General features: G+C 43.6%; 1 protein-coding gene across 3 annotated transcripts; it reads left to right on the top strand.

Annotated features, from left to right (window-relative positions):
* The first annotated feature begins 1,890 nt into the window (after positions 1 to 1,890).
* LOC132766169 (zinc finger protein 420-like) lies at positions 1,891 to 24,575 on the top strand. Of its 3 annotated transcripts, XM_067465346.1 has the most exons (7): positions 1,891 to 2,007; positions 4,426 to 4,933; positions 6,658 to 6,760; positions 7,828 to 7,898; positions 9,207 to 9,333; positions 10,882 to 12,320; positions 19,643 to 24,575. In XM_067465346.1, exons 2-7 carry the CDS (start codon positions 4,520 to 4,522, stop codon positions 21,059 to 21,061), a joined length of 3,573 nt encoding a protein of 1,190 aa, XP_067321447.1. In that variant the 5' UTR covers positions 1,891 to 2,007; positions 4,426 to 4,519; the 3' UTR covers positions 21,062 to 24,575. The 3 variants fall into 3 exon arrangements, with proteins under 3 accessions (XP_067321447.1, XP_067321445.1, XP_067321446.1); XM_067465344.1 differs by lacking the exons at positions 1,891 to 2,007; positions 4,426 to 4,933; positions 6,658 to 6,760; ... (1 more) ...; positions 9,207 to 9,333; positions 10,882 to 12,320 and adding exons at positions 16,848 to 16,940; positions 18,477 to 18,587 and having other exon boundaries at positions 19,440 to 24,575; XM_067465345.1 differs by lacking the exons at positions 1,891 to 2,007; positions 4,426 to 4,933; positions 6,658 to 6,760; ... (1 more) ...; positions 9,207 to 9,333; positions 10,882 to 12,320 and adding an exon at positions 16,848 to 16,940 and having other exon boundaries at positions 19,440 to 24,575.
* The last annotated feature ends 104 nt before the right edge of the window (positions 24,576 to 24,679 follow it).

Raw genomic sequence — 24,679 nt, forward strand, 5'->3', positions numbered from 1 at the left:
CCAAATACCTGGGAGTCACTTTGGACCGTGCTCTGACCTACAAGAAGCACTGCCTGAACATCAAACAAAAAGTGGGCACTAGAAACAACATCATACGAAAGCTGACTGGCACAACCTGGGGATCACAACCAGACACAATGAAGACATCCGCCCTTGCGCTATGCTACTCTGCTGCTGAGTATGCATGCCCAGTGTGGAACACATCTCACCACACTAAAACAGTGGATGTGGCTCTTAATGAGACATGCCACATTATCACGGGGTGTCTGCGCCCCACACCACTGGAGAAATTACACTGCTTAGCCGGTATTGCACCACCTGACATCCGCCGGGAAGTAGCAGCCAATAGTGAAAGGACCAAGGCAGTGACATCTCTGGCTCATCCCGTTTGGGTATCAGCCAGCACGTCAACGACTTAAATCAAGACATAGTTTTCTTAGATCCACAGAGACACTCGCTGGAACACCCCAGCAAGCGAGAGTCCAAAAGTGGCAGGCCCAAACCCAGCACCTCAATTCATAGAATCATAGAATCAAAGAGTTGGAAAAGACCTCATGGGCCATCCAGTCCAACCCCCTTCTGCCAAGAAGCAGGAATATTGCATTCAAATCACCCCTGACAGATGGCCATCCAGCCTCTGTTTAAAAGCTTCCAAAGAAGGAGCCTCCACCACACTCCGGGGCAGAGAGTTCCACTGCTGAACGGCTCTCACAGTCAGGAAGTTCTTCCTCGTGTTCAGATGGAATCTCCTCACTTGCAGTTTGAAGCCATTGTTCCTTGTCCCAATCTCCATGGAAGCAGAAAACAAGATTGCTCCCTCCTCCCTGTGGCTTCCTCTCACATATTTATACATGGCTATCATGTCTCCTCTCAGCCTTCTCTTCTTCAGGCTAAACATGCCCAGCTTCTTAAGCTGCTCCTCATAGGGCTTGTTCTCCAGACCCTTGATCATTTTAGTCGCCCCCCTCTGGACACATTCCAGCTTGTCAATATCTCTCTTGAATTGTGGTGCCCAGAATTGGACACAATATTCCAGGTGTGGTCTAACCAAAGCGGAATAGAGGTGTAGCATTACTTCCTTAGATCTAGACACTATGCTCCTACACCCTCAACCTTCTTAATGCTGTGACCCCTTAATGCAGTTCCTCATGTTGTGATGACCCCTCAACCATAACATTATTTTTGTTGCTACTTCATTACTGTCATTTTGCTACTGTTATGAATTGTAATGGGTGATACCAGATGGGAGACTCCCCCCTGGGCACACAGAAGACTGGGCGACTTGGAAGGCGCTGAACAGACTGCGCTCTGGCACCACGAGATGCAGAGCCAATCTTAAGAAATGGGGCTACAGGGTGGAATCCTCGACATGCGAGTGCGGAGAAGAACAAACCACTGACCACCTGCTGCAATGCAACCTGAGCCCTGCCACATGCACAAGGGAGGACCTTCTTGCAGCAACACCAGAGGCACTCCAAGGGGCCAGATACTGGTCAAAGGACATTTAACCAAATACCAAATTTACAAAATCTGTGTGGTTTTTTTTCTTTTTAATCTCAGTGTTTTGTTTTGCTCTGTTAGAATTGTAATACAATGGCTGCTGATGACACGATAAATAATTCCTAATATGGGAGCTGAAGTCCAAAACCAAAAAGTTGACCCAGGCCTTTTTTGCTTTTTGAGAAACCACAAGTCGCTTCTGGTGTGAGAGAATTGGCCGTCTGCAAGGAGGTTGCCCAGGGGCCGCCCGGATGTTGTGATGTTTTACCATCCTTGTGGGAGGATTCTCTCAGAAGCCTGAGACAGAAAGAGATTCTACTTCCGGTCTTCCCTCTCTCTCACCTGATTGGACACTGCCTGGCCGAGTGGCAGTCACGTGACGCCAAGGGGAGGGGGCGTGGCCAAGCCTCTGTCTGAGGGACAGCCAGCCAAGTGCTCCCTTCAAAGGAGTCCCCCGGAAACAACGCCTCTTTTGTGTCCGAGGAAGAGGCCTGTGAGGAAGTGCAGGTGAGGCTGGAGGGAGAAGGCAAGGGAAAGGGAGGGGAGCAGGCAGAGAAAGGGGTCTTCTTTTGGGGCCTCCCAAGCTTTCAACACCCCCAGCATCCTTATCCTCATCTTATCCTCGTCCCAGCCCTTTGGCTTAACCTTTTCTGTTTATTTATTATCTTGTTTTCATAGAATCATAGAATCAAAGAGTTGGAAGAGACCTCATGGGCCATCCAGTCCAACCCCCTTCTGCCAAGAAGCAGGAATATTGCATTCAAATCACCCCTGACAGATGGCCATCCAGCCTCTGTTTAAAGGCTTCCAAAGAAGGAGCCTCCACCACACTCCGGGGCAGAGAGTTCCACTGCTGAACGGCTCTTTTCACAGAACAGGACTCACAGCCTCTGTTGCAGGCATGGGCCAATTTGGGCCCTCCAAGGATTTTGGACTTCAACTCCCACCATTCCTAACAGCCTCAGGCCCCTTCCTTTTCCCCCTCAGCCACTTAAGCGGCTGAGGGGGAAAACGAAAGGGCCTGAGGCTGTTAGGAATGGTGGGAGTTGAAGTCCAATATCCCTAGAGGGCCCAGGTTGGCCCAGGCCTGCTCTATTCCCACTACTATCACACACACATCCCTGTATAGACAGCAGGCTGCCTCTGGGAAGGCCCACAATAAGGCCGGACAACAGTGGTAGCTGTTGGTCCTCAGGTCCGTCAAGGCATTTAGCAAGTGCTTCTGTTTTCCCTCCCCAATGTATGCATGTTTCTGTGTATATACAAACTAGTGATTAATAATAATAATAAACTTTATTTTATACCCCGCCACCATCTCCCCAATGGGGACTCGGGGCGGCTTACATGAGGCCAAGCCCAACAGCATATGTAGGGATGCTATATTTATTTTAATATTTATACATTATTTTAGTAGTTATACATTATTTTAAGTCTTTGTATACTTAAAATAAAGTGAAGGAAAGGCCCTTCAAGGCTGGAAGGAAGGAGGGAGGACGGAAGAGGGAAAGCATCTCGGAGAGCGGTGGTGGCAAAAACCCACGAAACAGCAAAAATACTGTGATATATATATATATATATATATATATATATATATTAATTGAATATATTTTGAAAACTGAAACAGCAAATCCGCTAAAAGCCCACGAAGTAACGAGGGAACACTACAATTACATGGTTAACAAAGGGGAATTGCATTTTCACTTAGCATTCACACACATGTACATGCATTCATCACCACGCACCCAATTGTTAGCACATCCTTTTCTCCCTCCTTGGAGAAGCACCTGTTAGGCCAGACCCTGCTTCCCTGTAGCCTGCCAACGCACAGTTCCAAAACTCCAAAATGCATCCTTTCCCTAAGCACAATGTCAAGGACCAGATCTCTGTTTTCCATACAGTAGAATCTGACTCCCTGCACAAAATCTAAGACTCCAAAAGCGCACTTCTTCCTATTCCCTTGAGAAAGAAGACCAAACTGACCAGACTGCTCCTTTGCAAATCTGCCACTCCATGGTACACTATCTCTCTCCTTCTTATGGAGCAGAGCATAGCGGGTGGAACAGACTCCTCAGGTCTGCCACGCTTGAGCATTATAAGACTAAGTCTTTTATAGGAATATTCTGCTGATGTCATCCCAAAGTTGTAAATTTTTATTTTTTTTATTTCATCTACTTATACCCCGCCCTTCTCACCCCGGGGGGGACTCAGATTTAGATATCTAAATGAATGATAGATATCTTCCATCCTGGCTCCATCTCGGTTTCCTGGCCAGATGTTGATCTTCTTGATTGTTGTTAGCCTTGTGTTGACTTCCTTCTTAACATTGTAAACATTTCTCTCACCACCGTCTCAGTTCTTACCAGAGCTTACTATTCAGTTCTCATTAGCAGGTTTTAACCACAGTCCAGCAAGCAGATAGCTAGTCATTGCAGGCCTTAATATTATACTGGTGTCTCCAAAATTATTAACTCCACTCATACAACTTCTATTCTTCTATTCATTCCCACACATCATATTAAATTCACATTTCTCAAATCTGCACATTAAATTTTTGTGACATAGACTTGTCCACAGCTGCATGGTATACGGTCAACTCCTGCAGAAGTGAAAGGATCTTTCTTGTCCTTTGGTGAACATAGCATTTGTTGGATTTTCTTAGTGGGTCTGTAGATAGTTTGTAGGTTTTGTTTCTTCTTCAGAAATATTCTTATAGAAGTGACATTGTAAAAGCACCTTGTGTGTTTTATTTTTGATACTTCTTATCATACCTGTTGTTCTTCTCTGAACTTTTGTGATCCCTCTCTACCGATGTCTTAAGTTCTCCAGTGTAACTCTGCTATGCTGGGATGGAAGTGAGATACATTTCTGGAAATATATTTCCTCTTGTATAAAAATTGTTAACAATAATGCCTTGGCTTTGCATAGGTTTGCAGCAGAGCCTGATGCAAGAGCTTTGGCCCTGAGGGAGAAGCGGCGAAGTTCAGCACCATTGGCAGCTTCCTTGGACACTGATTGAAAAATGGACAGACCAGACTCTGCAGGTTCTGAAACAGGAAAGGGCCTCGATGCTGCAAGTGCTGGGAGCAATGGGGAACTCTGGGAAGGAGTGAAGCAGACTTTCCTGGGTGATGATATTGCCAGCTCAGGCACACAGTGCCAACGCTTCAGGCAGTTCTCTTACAAGGAGGTTGAGGACCCCCGAGAGGTTTGCAGCCGACTCCATGATCTGTGCCATCAGTGGCTGAAGCCAGAAAAACAAACCAAAAATCAGATGCTGGACCTGGTGGTGCTGGAGCAGTTCCTGAGCATCCTTCCCCCAGATATGTCAAGTTGGGTGAGAGAATGCGGAGCGGAGACCTGTTCCCAGGCAGTGGCCCTGGCAGAAGGTTTCCTCCTGAGTAAGAAAGAGGAGAAGCAGCAAGAAGAGCAGCAGGTGAGAACCTTGCATGTGTAAATTGAGTTGAGCAAGATATCCGCTTCTCTGCTGCTGTTTTCCAGACACCCCCTGCACCCCCATAGCCATTGAGATATTTCTTGCATTCCTGTTGAAATTTGCTGCCTCAAATCTCTGAGGAGAATACAAGGCTCCTAGTCTAGAGCAGCGGTTCTCAACCTTCCTAATGCTGCAGCCCCTTAATCCAGTTCCTCATGTTGTGGTGACCCCCAACCATAAAATTGTTTTCATTGCTGCTTCATAACTGTAATTTTGTTACTGTTATGAATCATAATGTAAATATCTGATATGCAGGATGTATTTTCACTCACTGGACCAAATTTGGCACAAATACCTGATATGCCCAAATTTGAATACTGGTGGGGTTGGGGGGATTGATTTTGTCATTTGGGAGGTGTAGTTGCTGGGATTTATAGTTCACCTACAATCAAAGAGCATTCTGAACTCCACCAACAATTGAATTGCACCAAATTTGGCACACAGAACTCCCATGACCAACAGAAAATACTGGAAGGGTTTGGTGGGCATTGACCTTCAGTTTTGGAATTGTAGTTCACCTACATCCAGAGAGCACTGTGGACTCAAACCATGGTGGATCTGGACCAAATGTGGCACAAATACTCAATATGTCCAAATGTGAACACTGGTAGAGTTGGGGGGAAATAGGCCTTGACATTTGGGAGTTGCAGTTGCTGGGATTTATAGTTCACCTACGATCAAAGAGCACCCTGAACCCCACCAACAATAGAATTGGGCCAAACTTCCCACACAGAATCCCCATGACCCACAGAAAATACTGTGTTTTCTGATGGTCTTTGGCGACCCCTCTGGCATCCCCTTGTGACCCCCCCCCCCCCACAAGCCCCAACTCCCAGGTTGAGAAACGCTGGTCTAGAAAGTTTCTTGGAAGTAAGATTATGTTTTGAAATCAACTGCATCTCTCCTGTTTTCAAAGGAAATCATAGATCCTTTGGCTGCAACTGATGCAGAACCAGTTCAGGGGCAAGATCAAGTGGCTTTGGTTGGTTGAGGAGTGAAACCTGCTGTTCTTTGCCCCTCCAAGCCTCCCCTTCTCCCTGCACAGTATTACACCCTCCTTTTCTAGTTGACGTTGGGGCTGAGAGGATGGATGAGTAGTTCGTATGTTAAAACAGGCTAGGGCAAACTTGGGCCCTCCAGGTGTTTTGGATTTCAACTCCCACCATTCCTAACAGCTGGTCAGCTGTTAGGAATGGTGGGAGTTGAAGTCCAAAACACCTGGAGGGCCCAAGTTTGCCCATACCTGCCTTAAAGTGTCAACTTCATGTCCTATGGTTGTGCGGCATGTGCAGCCAAAGGATCTATGATTTCCTTTAAGAAGGCATTTGATCAAAAAGTGCAATGACTAGCAATTGACCATAGGAATGGAACAACGGAAATGATATCGGATTGTGGCTTGACGATGAGACGATTCGGAATGTAGTAGTAATTTTGTAGTAATGTTGTTGTTTTGATAAGATGTTTTTTATGATTATGATGAATTGTAGACTGTTTTGTACTATGCTTTGTAGATTGCACTTGTTTTTTCATGTTGTACACCGCAATGAGTCGCCCCTGGGCTGAGAATTGCGGTATATAAGCGCAGTAAATAAATAAATAAATAAATAAATAAATAAATAATCCATCTTCACACTTTGTATCTTAAATCTTCACAACTATTTCAGGTGAAAAAGCATGTTGTGGGACTTCAGCCTTATTTCCGTGCCACTGGAGGGGCTCCATCGAATGCCAGACAGCGTTCCCAACAAAGGGGCAACAGATTGCAAAGTAAGGTGTATTGCTGGGAGAGCGTACTTTTTAAAATATCATATTCCTCATTTGAAAGGCTTGGAGCCAGAAGTAATTTGGACATCCAGAGTCTTCAGAGTTATTTATTTATTTATTTGCTCTTCTCCACATTTGCATGTTGTTGTCTCCACTTTGTGGTCCCATTTCTTAAGGTTGGCTCTGCATCTCGTGGTGCTAGAGCACAGTCTGTTCAGTGCCTTCCAAGTCTCCCCATCTTTTGTGTGCCCAGGAGGGAGTCTCTCATTTGATACCTGCCATGGATTGCGGTTCCGGGTTTTAACCTGCCACTTTTGGACTTTTGCTTGCTAAGATGTTCCTGCGAAGATCTCTGTAGATCTTAGAAGCTATTTCTTGATTTAAGGCATTGGCGTTCTGGCTTATATCCTAACAGAGAATGGGCCAGAGATGTCTCTGCCTTGGTCCTTTCATTATTGGTTGCTACTTCCCGGCGGATGTCAGGTGGTGCAATACCGGCTAAACAGTGTAATTTCTCCAGTGGTGTAGGGTGGACACCCTGTGATAATGCAGCATATCTCATTAAGAGCCACATCCACTGTTTTAACGTAGTGAGATGCATTCCACACTGGACATGTGTACTCAGCAGCAGAGTAGCAAATCACAAGGATGTATATCTTCACTGTGTCTGGTTGCGATCCCCAGGTTGTGCCAGTCAGCTTTCATACCATGTTATTTGTAGCACCCACTTTTTGCTTGATAGTCAAGCAGTGCTTCTTGTAAGTCAGACTTTAGCGTGCAATGTCATCACTATGTTGGTGACACCCAACTCATTATTTGACTAGGCGAAGGCGAACAAAATGAATCTTTATCTAGACATCACAAAGGTCATTCAAAAGGCAGATCAAGGTATAGGGACCCCACTTGTGCTGGATGGGATTATAGCCCTGCCTGAAACTTATGGTTCATAATGTGAGTGTGCTCCTGGACTTGGATCTGAGGTTGGGTGGCATTTGCACAATTAGAACTGTGATCTGAGTCTGAGACCAGTATGACTGACCAGCTCCCCACTGCCTTGATCTCTCTCCTAGGAGTTGGAGGAAGACTGGCAACAAGGGCTCAGTTGCCTCTTCTACCTTGTGATGGAGGAGAGCCATTTCAGGTAAGGAAAAGAGTCACTGGAATGTTAGGATGTGTTTGGGATTCTTGGTCTCCAACAGTCGCTAATACAAAGGGAAAATGTTGCCATTTATTTTTCGTGGAAAAAAAAGATTTGAGAATTTCCCAATATTTTGGGTGGAAACATTTTGAGATGGAAATATTTAATTTTGGAGTTGGAACGTAGCACACATAACTAAGAGCTGAGTAAATTATAATAGGTCCCTCACTTTTGCTGGGGGGTGGTGGTATTAGGGACATATGATGAAAGTAAAAACATCTCTCAAGTTTAAAAAAATGGCAATTTCTTCACAGTTGGGTTGTTATAGGTTTTTTTGGGGTATATGACCATGTTCTAGAAGCACTCTCTTCTGACATTTCACGTGCATCTATGGCAGGCATGCTCAGAGGTGGTGAGGTCTGCTGGAAACTAGGAAAAATGGGTTTATTAACAAAAGACCCTTCTCATAAATGTGCAGCAGAGTAACTTAGCAGCAGCAACGTGACCCAAAGTGACAAAAAGAACAAAAAACGCACAGGCCAATATTATCTCTTCCATAGTGTAGTAGTAGTAATAATAATAACAACAACAACAACAACAACAACAACAAAAGGAGGGTTTTCTTTGTAGTAAAATAATAGAGCTGCATGATTTACAATAACTAGGTTTCCATAACACAAAATAAACAAATACATAGTATTAGTTTTAAATGCAGCAGCTTTCACACTGGAGGTTTCTTACATAAGGCTTCTCTCACACAGAGGTTTACCTCACACTCCTCAGGACGACACTAGCTTTGGCCCACTGACTAACAGGCTTCAGCCTACTCACTCTCCTCAGGACAACACTAGCTTTGACCCACTGACTCTAACAGTCTTCGGCCTACTCGCTCTCCTCGGAACAACACTAGTTTTGGCCCACTGACTCTAACAGGCTTTCGCCTGCTCACTGTCCTCAGGACAACACTAGCTTTTGTCCACTGACTCTAACAGGCTTTGGCCTACCTCTCCTCAGGACGACACTAGCTTTGGCCCACTGAATCTAACAGGCTTCAGCCTACTAACTCTTTCAGTGCTTGACTCACATACCCAGTTAATATTTAATATTTTTGACATCTTATACTCTTGGAACTAACAGATAGTGCACAGGATTAAGAGGCAAATGATATGCCCTCTGTTAGGAAGGCTGTGAATGCTACCTTCAGTTTTAATGAACCAGTCAGTCCACATTGGCCTCCCTTTTCTGTTTTGTTTGTTAGCCGCCTCAGTGGTGGGAGTGTGCAGGAATTGAATGTTTTCCTTTTCTGTCCAGGCTCTAGTGGGTTTTGAGGAGGTGGCCGTGTCTTTCTCTCAAGAGGAGTGGGCTCTGCTGGATCCAGATCAGAGAGCTCTGCACCAGGACGTTATGAAAGAGATGTGTGGGATCGTGTCAACCCTTGGTATGGCTCTTTAATCAGACATACTAATTGTTACACTGACTTTTCCTGATAAGAAATTATGTTTTACTTATTTTGACAATTGCTTGTGAAATTAAACTGAAAATAGAGCTTGATGGAAAATAGGTTGAAATGTGAAAATCCTGATAATTTATTTGTTTACTATTATGCTGGAGCGTAAAAGACCAATGGGGAGAGGTTGCTTTCTGAGTTTTAGATGTTTTATTATTTTTAAAGGCAGTATTATTTTTAATATATATGTGTTGTTGTGATAATTTTATGCTTATGTTGTTTTGTTAATTTTATTTTGTGCTGTTTACTCTGTATGTTTTGGTGATGTTACTTGGAAACGGCCCTGAGTCCCCCTCAGGGAGATAGAGCGATATATAAATAAAGTTTATTATTATTATTCACTAGCTGTACCCACCATGCGTTGCCTTGGCCAACCTTGCCTCCCTCTTTCTCTCCTTCTTTCCCTCCTTCCTTCGCTCCCTCTTTCCTTCCTTCTCTCTTTCCTTCCCTCCTTCCTTCCTTCTCTACCTCTTTCCTTTCCCCTTTTTCTTTTCCTTCCCTTTCTCTCCTTTCTTCCTTCACTCCCTCTTTCCTTCCTTCCCTTTTTTCTTTCCTTCCCTCTTTCCTTCCCTCCTTCCTTCCTTCTCTACCTCTTTCCTTTCCCATTTTTTCTTTTCTTTCCCTTTCTCTTTCTTCCTTCTCTACCTCTTTCCTTCCTTCCTCCGCTTTTTGCTTCCATCCATACTTCTGTCTTTCCTTCTTTCCTTCCCTCCCTCTTTCTCACCTTTCTTCCTTCTCTACCTCTTTCCTTTCCCCTTTTTTATCCCTCTTTTTCTCCTTCCTTCTCTACCTCTTTCCTTCCTTCCTTCACTCTTTGCTTCCATGCTTCCTTCTCTCTTTCCTTCTTTCTTTTCCTCCCACTTTCTCTCCTTTCTTTCTTTCTTTCTTTCTTTCTTTCTCTCCTTTCCTCCCTCTTCCTTCCCTTTTTTCCTGTACCGTCATTTAGCTTTTTGGGGTTTTTAAGTCCTTTTCACTTTTTTTTGGGGGGGGGGGAGGGTTATGAGTGATGGTCACTCATTGGTCTGTTAGGGGTATAGTGTCCAAATTTCATGTCAATTCATCCAGTGGTTTTTGAGTTATGTTAAACCCACAAACGAACTTTACTTTTTTATTTATATAGATTTGGTCCCTTTTTTGCTCCTTTAGACCAGTGGTTCTCAACCTGTGGGTCCCCAGGTGTTTGGCCTACAACTTCCGGAAATCCGAGCCAGTTTACCAGCTGTTAGGCTTTCTGGGAGTTGACGGCTAAAACATCTGAGGACCCACAGGTTGAGAATCACTGCTTTAGACTGATGTTTCTCAAACTCTGGTCTTCCTGATGTTTTGGACTTCATTTCCCAGAATCCAGGATCATTGGTCAAAGCGACCGAAGCTTCTGGGAGGGGAAATGCCAGACATATGGAGGAAGTTTGGGAATCCTTGCTTTAGATTCCTTTTTGCCGCCTTTTGGAAACTCATATTTTCTCTTCTTCCCACCAGGTAACTGTAGAGGGAACAATATATGTGGCCAGAATAAGAATTCTCTTAAGCCAAGCTTGGAGTTTAAAAGAGACGAACAAATGCACAGAGAAGAAAAAAGCGACACTGGAGAGATGGCCTGGAAATGCACCAACTGTGGGAGGTGGTTTGCCCCAAATACGGCACTTCTGTGTCACGAAGGGCTAGAGCCAGGAAACAAACAATTTGGATGTGAACTCTACGCAAGGGATTTAGATAGCCAGTTGTACCATCACACTCACCAGGGAGGCCATGTAGGAAAGAAACAACGCCAGTGCCAGGATTGTGAGAAATATTTGGCCTGCGGTCCATCACTTGCGAAGTTTCAAAGGGCCCATGCAAGTAAGAAGTCATACCAATGCCAAGAGTGTGGGAAAAAATGTGTCTCCAAGTCGGAACTTGTCAGGCACCTGAGAGTCCACACAGGAGAGAAACCCTTTAAGTGTCAGCAGTGTGAGAAATGTTTTGCCTGCAAATCCGATCTTGTGCGGCACCAAAGTGTCCACACCGGAGAGAGGCCTTACAAATGCCAAGAGTGTGGGAAGTACTTTGCTTCCAGCTCCGTGTTGAAACATCTGCGGATCCACAGGGGAGAGAAACCCTACATGTGCCAGGAGTGTGGAAAGGGCTTTGCCTGCAAGTCGGACCTCGTGCGGCACCAGAGGGTCCACACAGGAGAGCGACCGTTCAAATGTGAGGAGTGTGGGAAATGCTTCATTTCCAAGTCAGGCCTGGTGTACCACGAGAAGGTTCACAGAGCAGAGACGTGCTACAGTTGCCAGGAGTGCGGCAAAAGCTTTTCGCGGCATTCCCACTTTCTAACCCATCAGAAACTCCACACAGGGGACAGACCATTCAAATGCCAGGAGTGTGGCAAATGCTACACAGAAAATTCACACCTGATCTTCCACCAAAGAATCCACACGGGAGAGAGACCATACAAGTGCGAGGACTGCGGCAAAGGGTTTACTCGCAGGTCTGAACTTGAAATCCACCAAAGAGTCCACACAGGAGAGAGGCCGTACAAGTGCCAGGAATGTGGGAAAGGGTGCAGCCGCCGGTCAGAGCTGGTGATCCACCAGAGAAGCCACACCGGGGAGAAACCCTACAAGTGCCGGGAGTGTGCCAAATCGTTCGCTTGCAAGTCGGAGCTGGTGAAACACGAGCGCATCCACACTGGAGAGAAGCCATACCAGTGCCACGTGTGTGGGAAGTGCTACACCCAGAATTCACACCTCCTCTTCCACTGGAGAGTCCATACTGGAGAAAAGCCGTTCGAGTGCCAGAAGTGCGGCAAATGCTTTGCTCATAGTTCCTACCTTGTGAGTCACCAGAGAATCCACACAGGAGAGAAACCATACCAGTGCCTTGTGTGTGGAAAACATTTTATCCGGCATTCAAATCTCATCAAGCACCGGAGAGTCCACCTAAAAGAGCAAGCATTGCAAGCACTACAAAGCCAGATGTAAGTGCTGGGTTGTAAGTCACTTGCCTCCAGGCTCTTGTAATCAGACATGCTAATTGTTTCACTGACTTATCCTGATAAGGAATTACGTTTTGCTTATTTTGACAATTTTATTTGTTATCGCCATGTATTTGATGATAATAAGGATTTTTTCACTAGTTGTTATTCTAATTTTGATTTTGATACTAAGTTTTAGCAAACGAAAGGTGTATTGACAAAAATGTGAATAGTTTGTACTATTATTTATATCTCAGTGATTGTTTTGTAACCTGGTAAAACTTGCCTTGAAGTTTAGAACAAGAAAAGCAAGAAGTGAGGGAGGTGGGGAATTAAAAAAAAATCAGTGGTCATAGATTTCTGAATCAGTGGTAATAGATTTCATGTGGCCCACAAGTTAGAAAGTTTGCCCATGCCTGCGGTAGGCTGTTAGGAATTGTGGGAGTTGAAGTCCAAAACACCTGGAGGGCCAAAGTTTGCCAATGCCTGCTATATACTCAAGTATATACGGTATTGCATATACTCATGCATATATGGTATTGCATCCCCACTTTGTCTCCCCTTTCCAATCTAAACATATCCAACTCCCTCAGTAGTTTCTCAGAGACCTTGTTTTCCAGACCTATTGGCTGATTTCCTTGGACGCTTCATACATTGATCTAGAATCTGAATTCTGGGATCTCTAGACTTATTCAACCGAGGCTTGACTTCGACTTTTTTCACTTGATACTTCTGGAATTATTTCCTCAAACCTCTTCAGACTGCTCTTTCCCTCGTTCTTTTATAACTCTCAATTCAAAAATTTTATATATTGTTTAGCTCAGAGAATGTTTACTTGTTATCACCATGTATTTTGTGATAACAAGGATTTTTTTTGCTAGTTGTCGTCCTGATTTTGATACTAAATTTTAGCAAACGAAAGGCGTATTGACAAAAATGTGAATAATTTGTACTATTATTTATATCTCAATGATTGTTTTGTAACCTGGTAAAACTTGCCTTGAATTTTAGAACAAGAAAAGCAAGAAGTGAGAGAGGTGGGAAATTAAAAAAAAAAGATTTCTGAATAAAAAGGAAAAAATAAATGTAGGAACTATAAGATTAGGGATAGCAATTGTGGACACCTTGTGCTATTATAATTTACTAGGCAAGTGGGGTTTATAGATCTGTGGAATGTCCAGGGTGGGAGAAAGAACTCTTTTCTGCTTGAGTCAAGGCTGAATGTTGCAATAGGCCAAAGGAAACAGTCAGGGCCAGCTACCATGTTTCCCTGAAAATAAGCCACTGTCTTATATTTATTTTTCTGTTGCTGGTCAGTGCTGGGGAGCAGCAGCTTTACTGGTGTTTGTGGGGGGTGAGAGAGACCCACAGACAGTTGCTGCTTGGTGCTGTCGGAGATAGACCCACAGTACTGAGTAAAACAGCAGCCACAGCTTTACTTCTTCCCCCTGAGGATGCACAATACCTTAAGCAGAGCATCCTGCTCCTCACTTCACTGAGGTGACGTTTGCTTTCACTTTCTATGTCTCCCTCAATGCCACAGCTTGCAACACGCACAGAATGGCCAGTACCTGACGGGGAGCTGACCTTGCACGCTGCATAGCCACACCTATCACTATGTCTTATTTTCAGGGTATGGCTTATATTGTGCGAATGCTTAGAAATCCTGCTACAATTTATTTTATGAGTGTGTCTTATTTTTGGGGAAACAAAAAATAAGACAAAGGATTCCCTCAGGCAGGAAGCAGCCACGCTTTGAAGCTGCAGGATCATTCAGTGCTATAGAAGCTGCAAGACCATTCAGGACCGGGTTGTGGTGCAGCTGGTTGGGAGTCAGCTGCATTAAAATCACTACTGACCAAAAGGGCATGAGTTCGAAGCCAGCCCAAGTCAGAGTAAGCTTCCGATCATTTGTCTGTCTTGCTGTCAACCTTTGCAGCCTGAAAGACATTGCATCTGTCAAGTAGGAAATTTAGGTACCACTTATGCTGGGAGGCTAATTGAACTAATTTACAATTCCATAAAACTCTCCAGCAGAGTGCAAAAGAATGAGGAAGTATTCCCTCTGTGTCACAAGTGGACGGTGAAGTGACAGCTCCCCCGGTGGTTGGAATTTGAAGCATATCCTCATGAAACTGGAAAGTTAAATAGCCTTTGTGTGTCTGTCTATATATGTTGTGTGTCTATGGCATTGAATGTTTGCCATGTATATGTGCATTGTGATTCTCCCTGAGTCCCCTGTGGGGTGAGAAGGGCAGAATACAAATACTGCAATAATAAATAAATAATAATCAAGGTACAACCGCAACATTCATACTTGCCTCAAGCAGATATGAGTTCTTTCTCCCACTCTGGACATTCAACAGATATATAAACCTCACTTGTCTAGTTTCCAACACACTTCACAACCACTGAGGATGCCTGCCATAGATGTGGGTGAAATGTCAGGAGAGAATGCTTCTGGAACATGGCCATACAGCTCGGAAAACTCGCAGCAACCCATGAAAGCCTTTGACAACAATTTTGGGATCATGTGTTCAATTATTCCCAGAATTTCCCTGTGAAAATATCTAATTAAAGAAACAAAACAACACATAAAATATGTAAACTTTCGTTTTCCTTGCAAATGTTTGATAGTTTATACAGGCCATCACTGATATGCCATTTGAAGATTGGCACTACTTGGAATGAAAAGAATAATATTAAACAAACATAGCCAACCTGATTGTTCTGTCCTGAAATTAGACTTTTGTAAACCTTTTCCCTGTTTGTTCCCATATGTGTGCTATAAATGAGTGTTTCGCGTTAGACAGTATTAAATAGATTTTTGTGATTAATACGTCTCTTGTTTGGCTTTATTAAAAAGTCAGTGTAAACTCACATATTCCCCTGTTTCTCAGTGGAAAAAGCTGAAAGAGAGGTAAACATGTCTTTCTGGTATTAATAATGATTGTGAAGTTACACAATTTGATATGTATTTACGAATTTAGCATCAAAACATCGCAATGTATTGAAACAGCTGCGGATCCGGGCGGGAGGCAGACTGCATTGGATAATACAAAATGTTGGATGAGTGAAGGTTGGATAAGTGAGACTCTACTGTAAAGAAGAAGACTCAGAAAACTGCGGAATTCCAAACAGGAAACAATCAGGGCCAGCTAACATCTCCCAACAAAGGATTCCCCCAGGCCAGAAGCAGCCAGGCTTTGAAGCTGCAGGACCATTCAATGCTAATCAAGTTGGCCAATTGCAACATCCCCACTGCCCTCCAACAGACAAGAGTTTTTTTTCTCCCACCCTGGACATTCCACAGATATAGAAACCTACAGACCCTACAACCTCTGAGGATGCCCGCCATAGATGTGGGTGAAACGTCAGGAGAAAACACTTCTGGAACATGGCCATACAGCAACCCAGCAATTCCAAACTGATTGGTAGTAATAGATGTCAATGAACAGAAAACCAGACACTTGGGAGGCACCTGTAGATGGTGCCGAGATGCATACATTACATAATACATTACATAATAGACTACTACTACTACTACTACTACTACTATTATTATTATTATTATTATTATTCAAGATGCATACATTACACAATACACTATTATTGTTATTCAAGATGTATACATTACACAATACACTATTATTATTCAACATGCATACATTACACAATACACTTGTTATTATTCAACATACATACATTACACAATACACTGTTATTATTATTATTATTATTATTCAAGATGCATGCATTACACAATACACTGTTATTATTCAAGATGCATACATTACACAATATACTATTATTAAAGATGCATACATTACACAATACACTATTATTATTACTATTATTCAAGATGCATACATTACACATTACACTATTATTATTAAACATTCATACATTACACATTACACTATTGTTATTATTAGTCAAGATGCATACATTACAAAATACACTATTATTAAAGATGCATACATTACACAATACACTATTATTATTACTATTATTCAACATGCATATATTACACATTACACTTATTATCATTCAACATTCATACATTACACATTACACTATTGTTATTATTATTATTCAAGATGCATACATTACACAATACACGATTATTGTTATTAATATTCAAGATGCATACATTACACAATACACTATTATTATTATTATTATTCAAGATGCATACATTACACAATACACTACTGTTAATATTATTATTATTATTATTATTATTATTATTATTATTCAAGATGCATACATTACACAATACACTATTATTATTGTTATTGTAATTGTAATTGTTATTATAGGTGAACCTTGAGTATTTATCCCCCCAATTCATGCGGTCCCTTTAAATCCATTCCTCTTTGACAAGCCCTAGTCATTTAGAGGGGGCCTGCCTTTCTTCCGCCAGTAGTTGGGCGTGACGTCAGTCACCTGACCAGAAGTAGGAAGAGCCACCCTCCTATACGCACTTCCGGAGCGCCTCCCTAACCTCTTCCTCCAGTCTTTTGAGGAGAAGGAGGGAAGCAAAGCGCTTAGTCCTCTCAAGGCGGGGATCCTGGAGGTGAGGACCGACTGGGCGTGGGAATAGGGGATCCTGGGGAAGGGGGGAAGGGGAGGGGAAAGAGATCCAGCCATTTCTAAGGGAGGAAGCCAAAGGGGCGACTGAGGCGAGGCTTGGGGCCTTACCTGGTGGAGGCTGGGCCTCTCTAATGTTTGGGCCCAGAAATGTTTGGGATTTGGGGGATGTTGCAGCCTAGAGTGCCCTCAGGCTTCTGTTGAAAAGGCTCTCGAGCAGAATCATTGAAAACTTGGAACACAAAGGGGTCAATGTATTGTCGAAGGCTTTCGTGGCCAGAAACACTTGGTTGTTGTAGGTTTTTTGGGCTATATGGCCATGTTCTAGAAGCATTCTCTCCTGAGGTTTCACCTGCATCTGTGGCAGGCATCCTCAGGGGTTGTGAGGTGTGTTGGAAACTAGACATGTGAGGTTTATATATCTGTTGAATGTCCAGAGTGGGAGAAAGAACTCATGTCTGCTTGAGGCAAGTGTGAATGTTGCGATTGACTACCTTAGTAAGTGAAACCAAGGGACCTTCCACACAGCCGTATAACCCAGAATATTAAGGCAGAAAATCCCACAATATCTGCTTTGAACTGGGTTATCTGAGTCCACACTGCCATATAATCCAGTTCAGAGCAAAAAATGTGGGATTTTATTCATCTATGTGGAAGGGACCCAAAACTATGGATTCCATGGTTATAGAAGTCTTACTGTGTTGAAAAGCCATAAGTGTCATTGGTGCTTCCTTCTTCTTCTTCTTTTTCTTCTTCTTAACTTACTTGTATCTTAACTTACTAGCATCTTCTTAACTTACTAGCATCTCCCGAAGGACTCGATGCAGCTTACAAAGGCCAAGGCCTCAACAAAACAATAGTACAACAAATACAATTCAAAGCAAATCAAAAACATCAAAGCAATAACAGCAAACAACAAAACAATACACCATAACATCATAAAAACAGGGCCGGGCCAAAGTAATGGGTACAGATCAAAAGTGCTGGGTGTGACAAGTAGTCTATCGGATTTCAAGGAAGTGCAATGTGCAGAGGATCTTAAAATTCTGATAAAGTGCTTCTGGGACTCTAATGAAGTGCTTACTGGAGTTTCCTATTCTAGAAAGGCATTCCTAGACAAAAGGACCGATTAACTTTTGGAGGAAGGGGGATGTGACCTATGCAGGCAAAAAGGAAGCAACAAGGCTTGGGTATATAGATCAAAGAAACAAACGGGGGTGAAATAAAGGAAAGTCAAGCTGTTGGCAATTCCTTCTCACCATTCACTTTCTACAAGCCTTGATGCCTCTTTGCTTCCAGCTAGGAGCACAACGAAGTCCTTACCCTGAATGTTCTCCTCTGTAAGAGAATATGGGAAAGGCCACTTGTGAATGGTTAAACTTGGTGGTGCAAAACTCACCTTGGCCGACAGGGAGCTCTGGCGTAGGATAATCCATGAGTTTCTGAAAAGTCAGAAATGACTGAACAAATAAACAACAACATGGTCAAGCCAAGAATAGGAAACAATTTCTTTTTCATCCAGGGGACAGTGAACCTTACATTGCCACAGAGGAGGTGAAGACCCTGCTGGATCCTGATCAGAGAGCCTTGGAAAGATAGATCATGGAGAATGGTGGGAATGTGACTTCTCTTGGTAAGGCTCTTTTCTTCCCTGCTCATTATCTTTTTTTAATGCAATTGTCATGATCATCATCGCGATGATGTGGATGCTGTGGTTTTTAATTTTGTATGACATCGAATTGTTGCCAACCTGTAACCCGCCTTGAGTTGCCTTAGAGCTGAGAAAGGCGGGCTATAAATGCCATAAATAAATAAATAAACACATTTAAATGGTTTTTAACTGGGAATTTTTAAATACTGTTTATATGCAATCCTGTTTTTATGTCTGCATATTTGTACATTTTCAATTGTATGCTGATAGGGATGGTAACACACCCGGGCATCCCCTGGGCAACGTCTCTGCAGGTGGCTAGTTCTCACACTCTAGAAGTGACTTCCTTGTTGGCTGGTTGTAGGTTTTTCAGGCTGTATGGCCATGTTCCAGAAGCATTCTCTCCTGACGTTTCGCCTGTATCTGTGGCAGGTATCCTCAGAGGTTGTGAGGTCTGTTGGAAACTAGGAAAATTAGGTTTATATATCTGTGGAAAGTCAAAGGTGGGAGAAGGAACTCTTTGTTTGTGGGAGACAGGAGTGAATGTTGCAGTTGGCCACCTTCATTAGCACTAAAATGCTTTGCAGCGTCATAACCTGGCTGCTTTCTGCCTGGGGGAATCCTTTGTTGGGAGGTGACCTCACAACCTCTGAGGATGCCTGCCACAGATGCAGGTGAAATGTCAGGAGAGAATGCTTCTAGAACATGGCCATACAACAACCCAGAGATTCTGGCCAGGAAAGCCTTCTGAACCTCTTTGGGTTCTTTAAGTCCATTGGCTGCTCTTTGCAGAAGTGCATTTCATTCTTGTCTTTTGTTTGTCTTCCTCTTCAGCAAATTATGGGAGGAAAACAAAGGTGTGTGCAGAAGACGACAACGTCAGAGAGATGTCCTCAAAATGTGTCCGATGTCGGAAACATTTTCCCAAGAAGATGGTGCATACTTTGCATAAGAAGTTCCAGCCTGGGAAGAAAAAATATAGATGTAAAGTGTCTGGGAGATGTTCAGATTGCAAGTTGCAAGTTGTGAGCCGCCAGAGAGTCCACACAAGAAAGAAATCATATAAGTGCTGTAAGTGTGGGAAATGCTTTCTTCACAAATTGAACCTTCTGGTTCACCAGAGAGTCCATACTACAGAGAAACCCCACAAATGCCATGAGTGTGACAAACGTTTTATTTTCAGTTCCAGCCTTGTGAGCCACCAAAAAGTTCACAGTGCAGACAAACCGTTCAAATGCCAGGACTGTGGAAAATGCTTTCGTCAGAATTCGCACCTCCGGTCCCACCAGAGAGTCCACGTAGGAGTGAAACCATTCAAATGCCAGGTTTCCCAGTGCGGGAAACGTTTTTCTGACCACGCACATTTCATTATGCACCAAAGAGCTCACACTGAGCAGAAGCCGTACAAATGTCAGGAGTGTGGCAAATGTTTCAGGCAGAATTCCAACTTGGCGATGCATCAGAAAGTCCACTTGAGGAAACCGCACACGTGCCAGGAGTGCGGGAAGTATTTTGATCACAAGTCCGACCTTGTGAAACATGAGAGAGTCCACACAGGAGAGAAACCATACAAATGCCAGGAGTGTGCCAAATGTTTTGCTTGCAGTTCGCAGGTGGTCCGCCACCAGAGGGTCCACATTGGCGGGAAACCCTACAAATGCCAGGAATGCGAGAAGTGTTTTGGTCACAACTCAGACCTCGTGAAGCATCAGAGAGTCCACTCGGGAGAGAAACCGTACAAATGCCGGGAGTGCGGGAAGTGTTTCAGCCATACTTCAAGCCTTGTGAAGCACCTGAGAGTTCACACAGGAGAGAAACCATTCAAATGCCAGGAGTGTGGGAAGTTTTTTTCTCAGAACTCACACCTCGTGATCCACCAAAGAGTCCACACGGGAGAGAAGCCTTACAAATGCCAGGACTGCGGAGCGTGCTTTGCCCACAAGACACACTTTGTGACTCACCAAAGACTCCACACAGGAGAGAAGCCGTACGAATGCCAGGAGTGTGGGAAATGTTTCACACAGAACTCAAACTTTGTGAGGCACCAGAGGATCCACACAGGAGAGAAACCATATGTATGCCCGCATTGCGCCAAAGGTTTCGCTCACATGGCTGATCTGGTGAAGCATCTGCGAGTCCACACAGGAGAGAAGCCGTACCGGTGCCAAGAGTGTGGCAAATGTTTCTCCCAGAATTCCCACCTCGTGACCCATCAAAGAGTCCACACGGGAGAGAAACCCTTCCGATGCCAGGAATGTGGGAAGTATTTTGCTTACAAGTCCCAATTTGTGAGTCACCAGAAAGTCCACATGGAAGAGGAACCATACAAATGCCCAGATTATGCCGAATCTTTTGCTCCTGTTTCAGACCTTGAGAGCCACCAGACAAGCCACACGGGAGAAATTGTGCAAGTGCCAAGAATGTGGGGAATAATTTGGACTAAAGTCAGGCTTTGAGAGGCACCAGAGACCTCATACATTAGGACAACCCTCATCTTGGCCTCCTGTGGATGCATTTTGTCAACACTCAGGTTTGATAATCCACCGGCATATCCACTCAGGAAACCAACTTCATTCGTTTTCTGAGTTTGATAAGGCGCACTTAGCAGACCAGTTCGAACTCTGTGCTGGAAATAAAGGCCGGTTTGTTACGATGTTGAAAGTTAGACTTAAGGCATTGTTTGGGTTGAGTATCCCTTACCCGATATGCTTGGGACTGAAATGTAATGGGATATTGGTTTTTTCCAGATTTTGTAATATTTGCATAAATTGGATATTATGGAGATAAGACCCAAGCCTAAACATGAACATTAAGTTACGTTTTATATATATGTTACATTGCCTGAGGGTAATTTTATACATAATATTTGTAGCAATTTTGAGCATATAACGCTTTTGTGTACATTGAGCCATCAGAAAGCAAAGATGTTGCTGTTTGCCATCTGTGTGGACAGTTTCAGATTGTAAAGTACCATCAGCCCTCCACATTTGCCAGGGATTAAGGGCACGGGGCCTCCATAAAAGTATTTATTTATTGTATCAGAAACAAACCGAGTGTACAATTGTAAAGTTTAAAAACTTGGCATTCTTTGACCAGTAGTTGGCCACTTGGAGCGCCTCTGGTGTTGCTGTAAGGACGTCCTCCCTTGTGCATGTGACAGGGCTCAGGTTGCATTGTAGTAGGTGGTGTGTGGTTTGCTCTTCTTCACACTCACATGTCGTGGACTCCACTTTGTGGCCCTATTTCTTAAGGTTGGCTCTGCATTTCGTGGTGCTAGAGCACAGCCTGTTCAATGCCTTCCAAGTCGCCCAGTCTTCTGTGTGCCCAGGGGGGAGTCTCTCATTTGGTATCAGCCATTTATTGAGGTTGTGGGTTTTAGCCTGCCACTTTTGGACTCTCGTTTGCGGAGGTGTTCCTGCAAGTATCTCTGTAGATCTTAGAAATCTATTTCTTAATCTAAAGCATTGGCATGCTGGCTGATAGCCAAACAGGGGAAGGGTCGGAAATGTTGCTGCCCTGGGCCTTTGATTATTGGCTACTACTTTCTGTTGGATGTCTGGTGTAGAATACTGGCTAAACAGTTTAATTTCTCCAGTGGGGTAGGGAGCAGGCATCCTGTGAAAATGCAGCACTGTTTTAGCGTGGTGAGATGTGTTTCACACTGGGCATGCGTACTCAACAGCAGAGTAGCAAAGGACAAGGGCAGATGTCTTCACTGTGTCTGGTTGTGATCCTCAGCTTGTTCCATTCAGCTTTGTATGATATTGTTTCTAGCACCCACTTTTTGCTTGGTATTCAGGCAGTTCTTCTAGTAGGTCAGACAGCGGTCCAGGGTAACTTCCTAGTATTTGGGTGTGCTGCAGTGCTCCAGTGGGATTCCTTCCCAGGCTCGAGATGATTGTCTGTTCTTAAGATAAAAGGCACACGACTGTGTCTTAGATGGACTAGGGATCAGCTGGTTTTCCCTGTAATAGGCAGTAAAAGCACTTAAAGCTTTGGAGAACTTCTGTTCAACCATTTCAAAGCTCCCTGCTTGTGCAGTGATGGCACAATCATCAGCATAGATGAAACTCTCTGTCCCTTCTGACAGTGATTGATCATTTGTGTAAATGATAAGCATTGATGGAGCAAGCACGCTCCTCCGAAGCAGGCCATTCTTCTGTTTTCTCCATCTGCTTTCACCAAAAGCAACCAGAATCCATGAAAGGGAAAAGCTGTGAATAAAGAAAATGTAGCATTTGTTATGAGAGGCAAACCAAGAGGCAGTTTGTAGCCATGGCATTGTGACTCTGAGCTTGAAAGCATAGCATGGAAAGGATTTTCATCAGGAATGTTCAATTCATAATTAATTAGTCACATCCTTACAGAAGAGTAGGCCTTGGAGTGTGCTGCAGAGATGCATGAGCTAAATGTAATGTGGCTTTTATCAGAATAGCAAGATGTGTCTAACCAAGGCTGGGATTCAGCTGTGACCAAGCTCCTCAAGTCAGGCAGAAAAGCAGTGGCCTTTCCCTCTCTCCAATCCCTGGGACTGTAAGATACACTGCCTCTGATGAGGGAGATTTGGTTTACTTGTAGCAGTATCATAGAATCATAGAGTTGGAAGAAAAAGACCTTGGAGTCCTTTGGACAAGTTAAACATAAGCCAACAATGTGATGTGGCGGCAAAAAAAGCCAATGGGATTTTGGCCAGCATACATAGGAGTCTAGTGTCTAGATCCAGGGAAGTCAGGCTACCCCTCTATTCTGTCTTGGTCAGACCACATCTGGAATATTGTGTCCAATTCTGGGCACCGCAATTGAAGGGAGATGTTGACTCTAAGCTGGAATGTGTCCAGAGGAGGGCAACTAAAATGATCAAGGGTCTGAAGAACAAGCCCTATGAGGAGTGGCTTAAAGAGCTGGGCATGTTTAGCCTGAAGAAGAGAAGGCTGAGAGGAAACATGATAGCCATGTATAAATATGTGAGAGGAAGCCACAGGGAGGAGGGAGCAAGCTTGTTTTCTGTTGCCCTGGAGACCAGGATGTGGAACAATGGCTTCAAACTAGAAGAAAGGAGATTCCATCTGAACATTAGGAAGAACTTCCTGACTGAGAGCCGTTCAGCAGTGGAACTCGCTGCCTCAGAGTTAGATGGAGGCTCCTTCTTTGGAGGCTTTTAAACAGGTTGGATGGCTATCTGTTGGGGGTGCTTTGAATGCAATTTTCCTGCTTCTTGGCAGAATGGGGTTGGACTGGATGGCCCATGAGGTCTCTTCCAACTCTGTGATTCTAAGAGGACACAGTCCAACGCCCTGCTATGCAAGAAAAGCACAACCAAATCTGCAAAAGTCAAACCTGGAAATGTGGAAGGCTGACTGTCCAATTAACACATTGACTGAAATCCAATGAATGGTCCCAACTCAAAACAGAACTGATACATTGATGGGAACTCAGTAAGTTTACACTAACCCTGTGTTTCATTGATTCAAAGGCAGTAGGAGCTGGATTTGGGCAATTGTGTCTTTTATGAGATTGTCTTCTGCATGTCTGCTCGTTTAATGATGAAAAAATGGGGATTTTTTCCCACCCTCTTTGTGATTTCACAAATGGTGCAATTTCAACTAACTATTGCTTTTGTAATTGGTAGGTAGCCCTGTGGGAATTCCTGTCTGTTCCCACTGCTATTTAGTCACTGTGAAATGGGCTTTTAGGAATATAATGTTTATTATTATTTTTTTACATTTCAATTTTGGGGGAATATTCTGTATCAACACCATTAATGCTGTGTGGGAATTCACCTGCAGTGACAACATTTCTTTTTGGGAGGCAGGTTATTCATACCTCTCTCTTCAGACGGCTTCATTTATTGTTCCATTAGATTTACATACTAGATCTTTGGAGGGGGGGGCACCTAAATAATGGTAAATTGTAAGTACTTTTGGGGATGTAGTAGGTTTGATTAGGAGTTGAAATAAATACTTTGTACAATATAACCTCTGAAAAATCAGCTTATTCTTTGTAACTGGGCAAACAAAGGGACCATGTATAGGCCCCCAGACTTTTTGCATAGGTCCAGGATTTGAATAATCCCC

This window comes from Anolis sagrei, chromosome 2, assembly GCF_037176765.1.
Source record: "Anolis sagrei isolate rAnoSag1 chromosome 2, rAnoSag1.mat, whole genome shotgun sequence".
In the NCBI taxonomy this organism is placed as follows: Eukaryota; Metazoa; Chordata; class Lepidosauria; order Squamata; family Dactyloidae; genus Anolis; species Anolis sagrei.

Excerpts from the sequence above, each read along its gene's own strand:
- LOC132766169 (XM_067465346.1), top strand. The coding sequence starts at position 4,520 with ATGGACAGACCAGACTCTGCAGGTTCTGAAACAGGAAAGGGCCTCGAT. Across the intron at positions 6,761-7,827 it reads AAGGGGCAACAGATTGCAAA|GAGTTGGAGGAAGACTGGCA; the intron begins GTAAGGTGTATT and ends TCTCTCTCCTAG. Across the intron at positions 7,899-9,206 it reads ATGGAGGAGAGCCATTTCAG|GCTCTAGTGGGTTTTGAGGA; the intron begins GTAAGGAAAAGA and ends TTTTCTGTCCAG.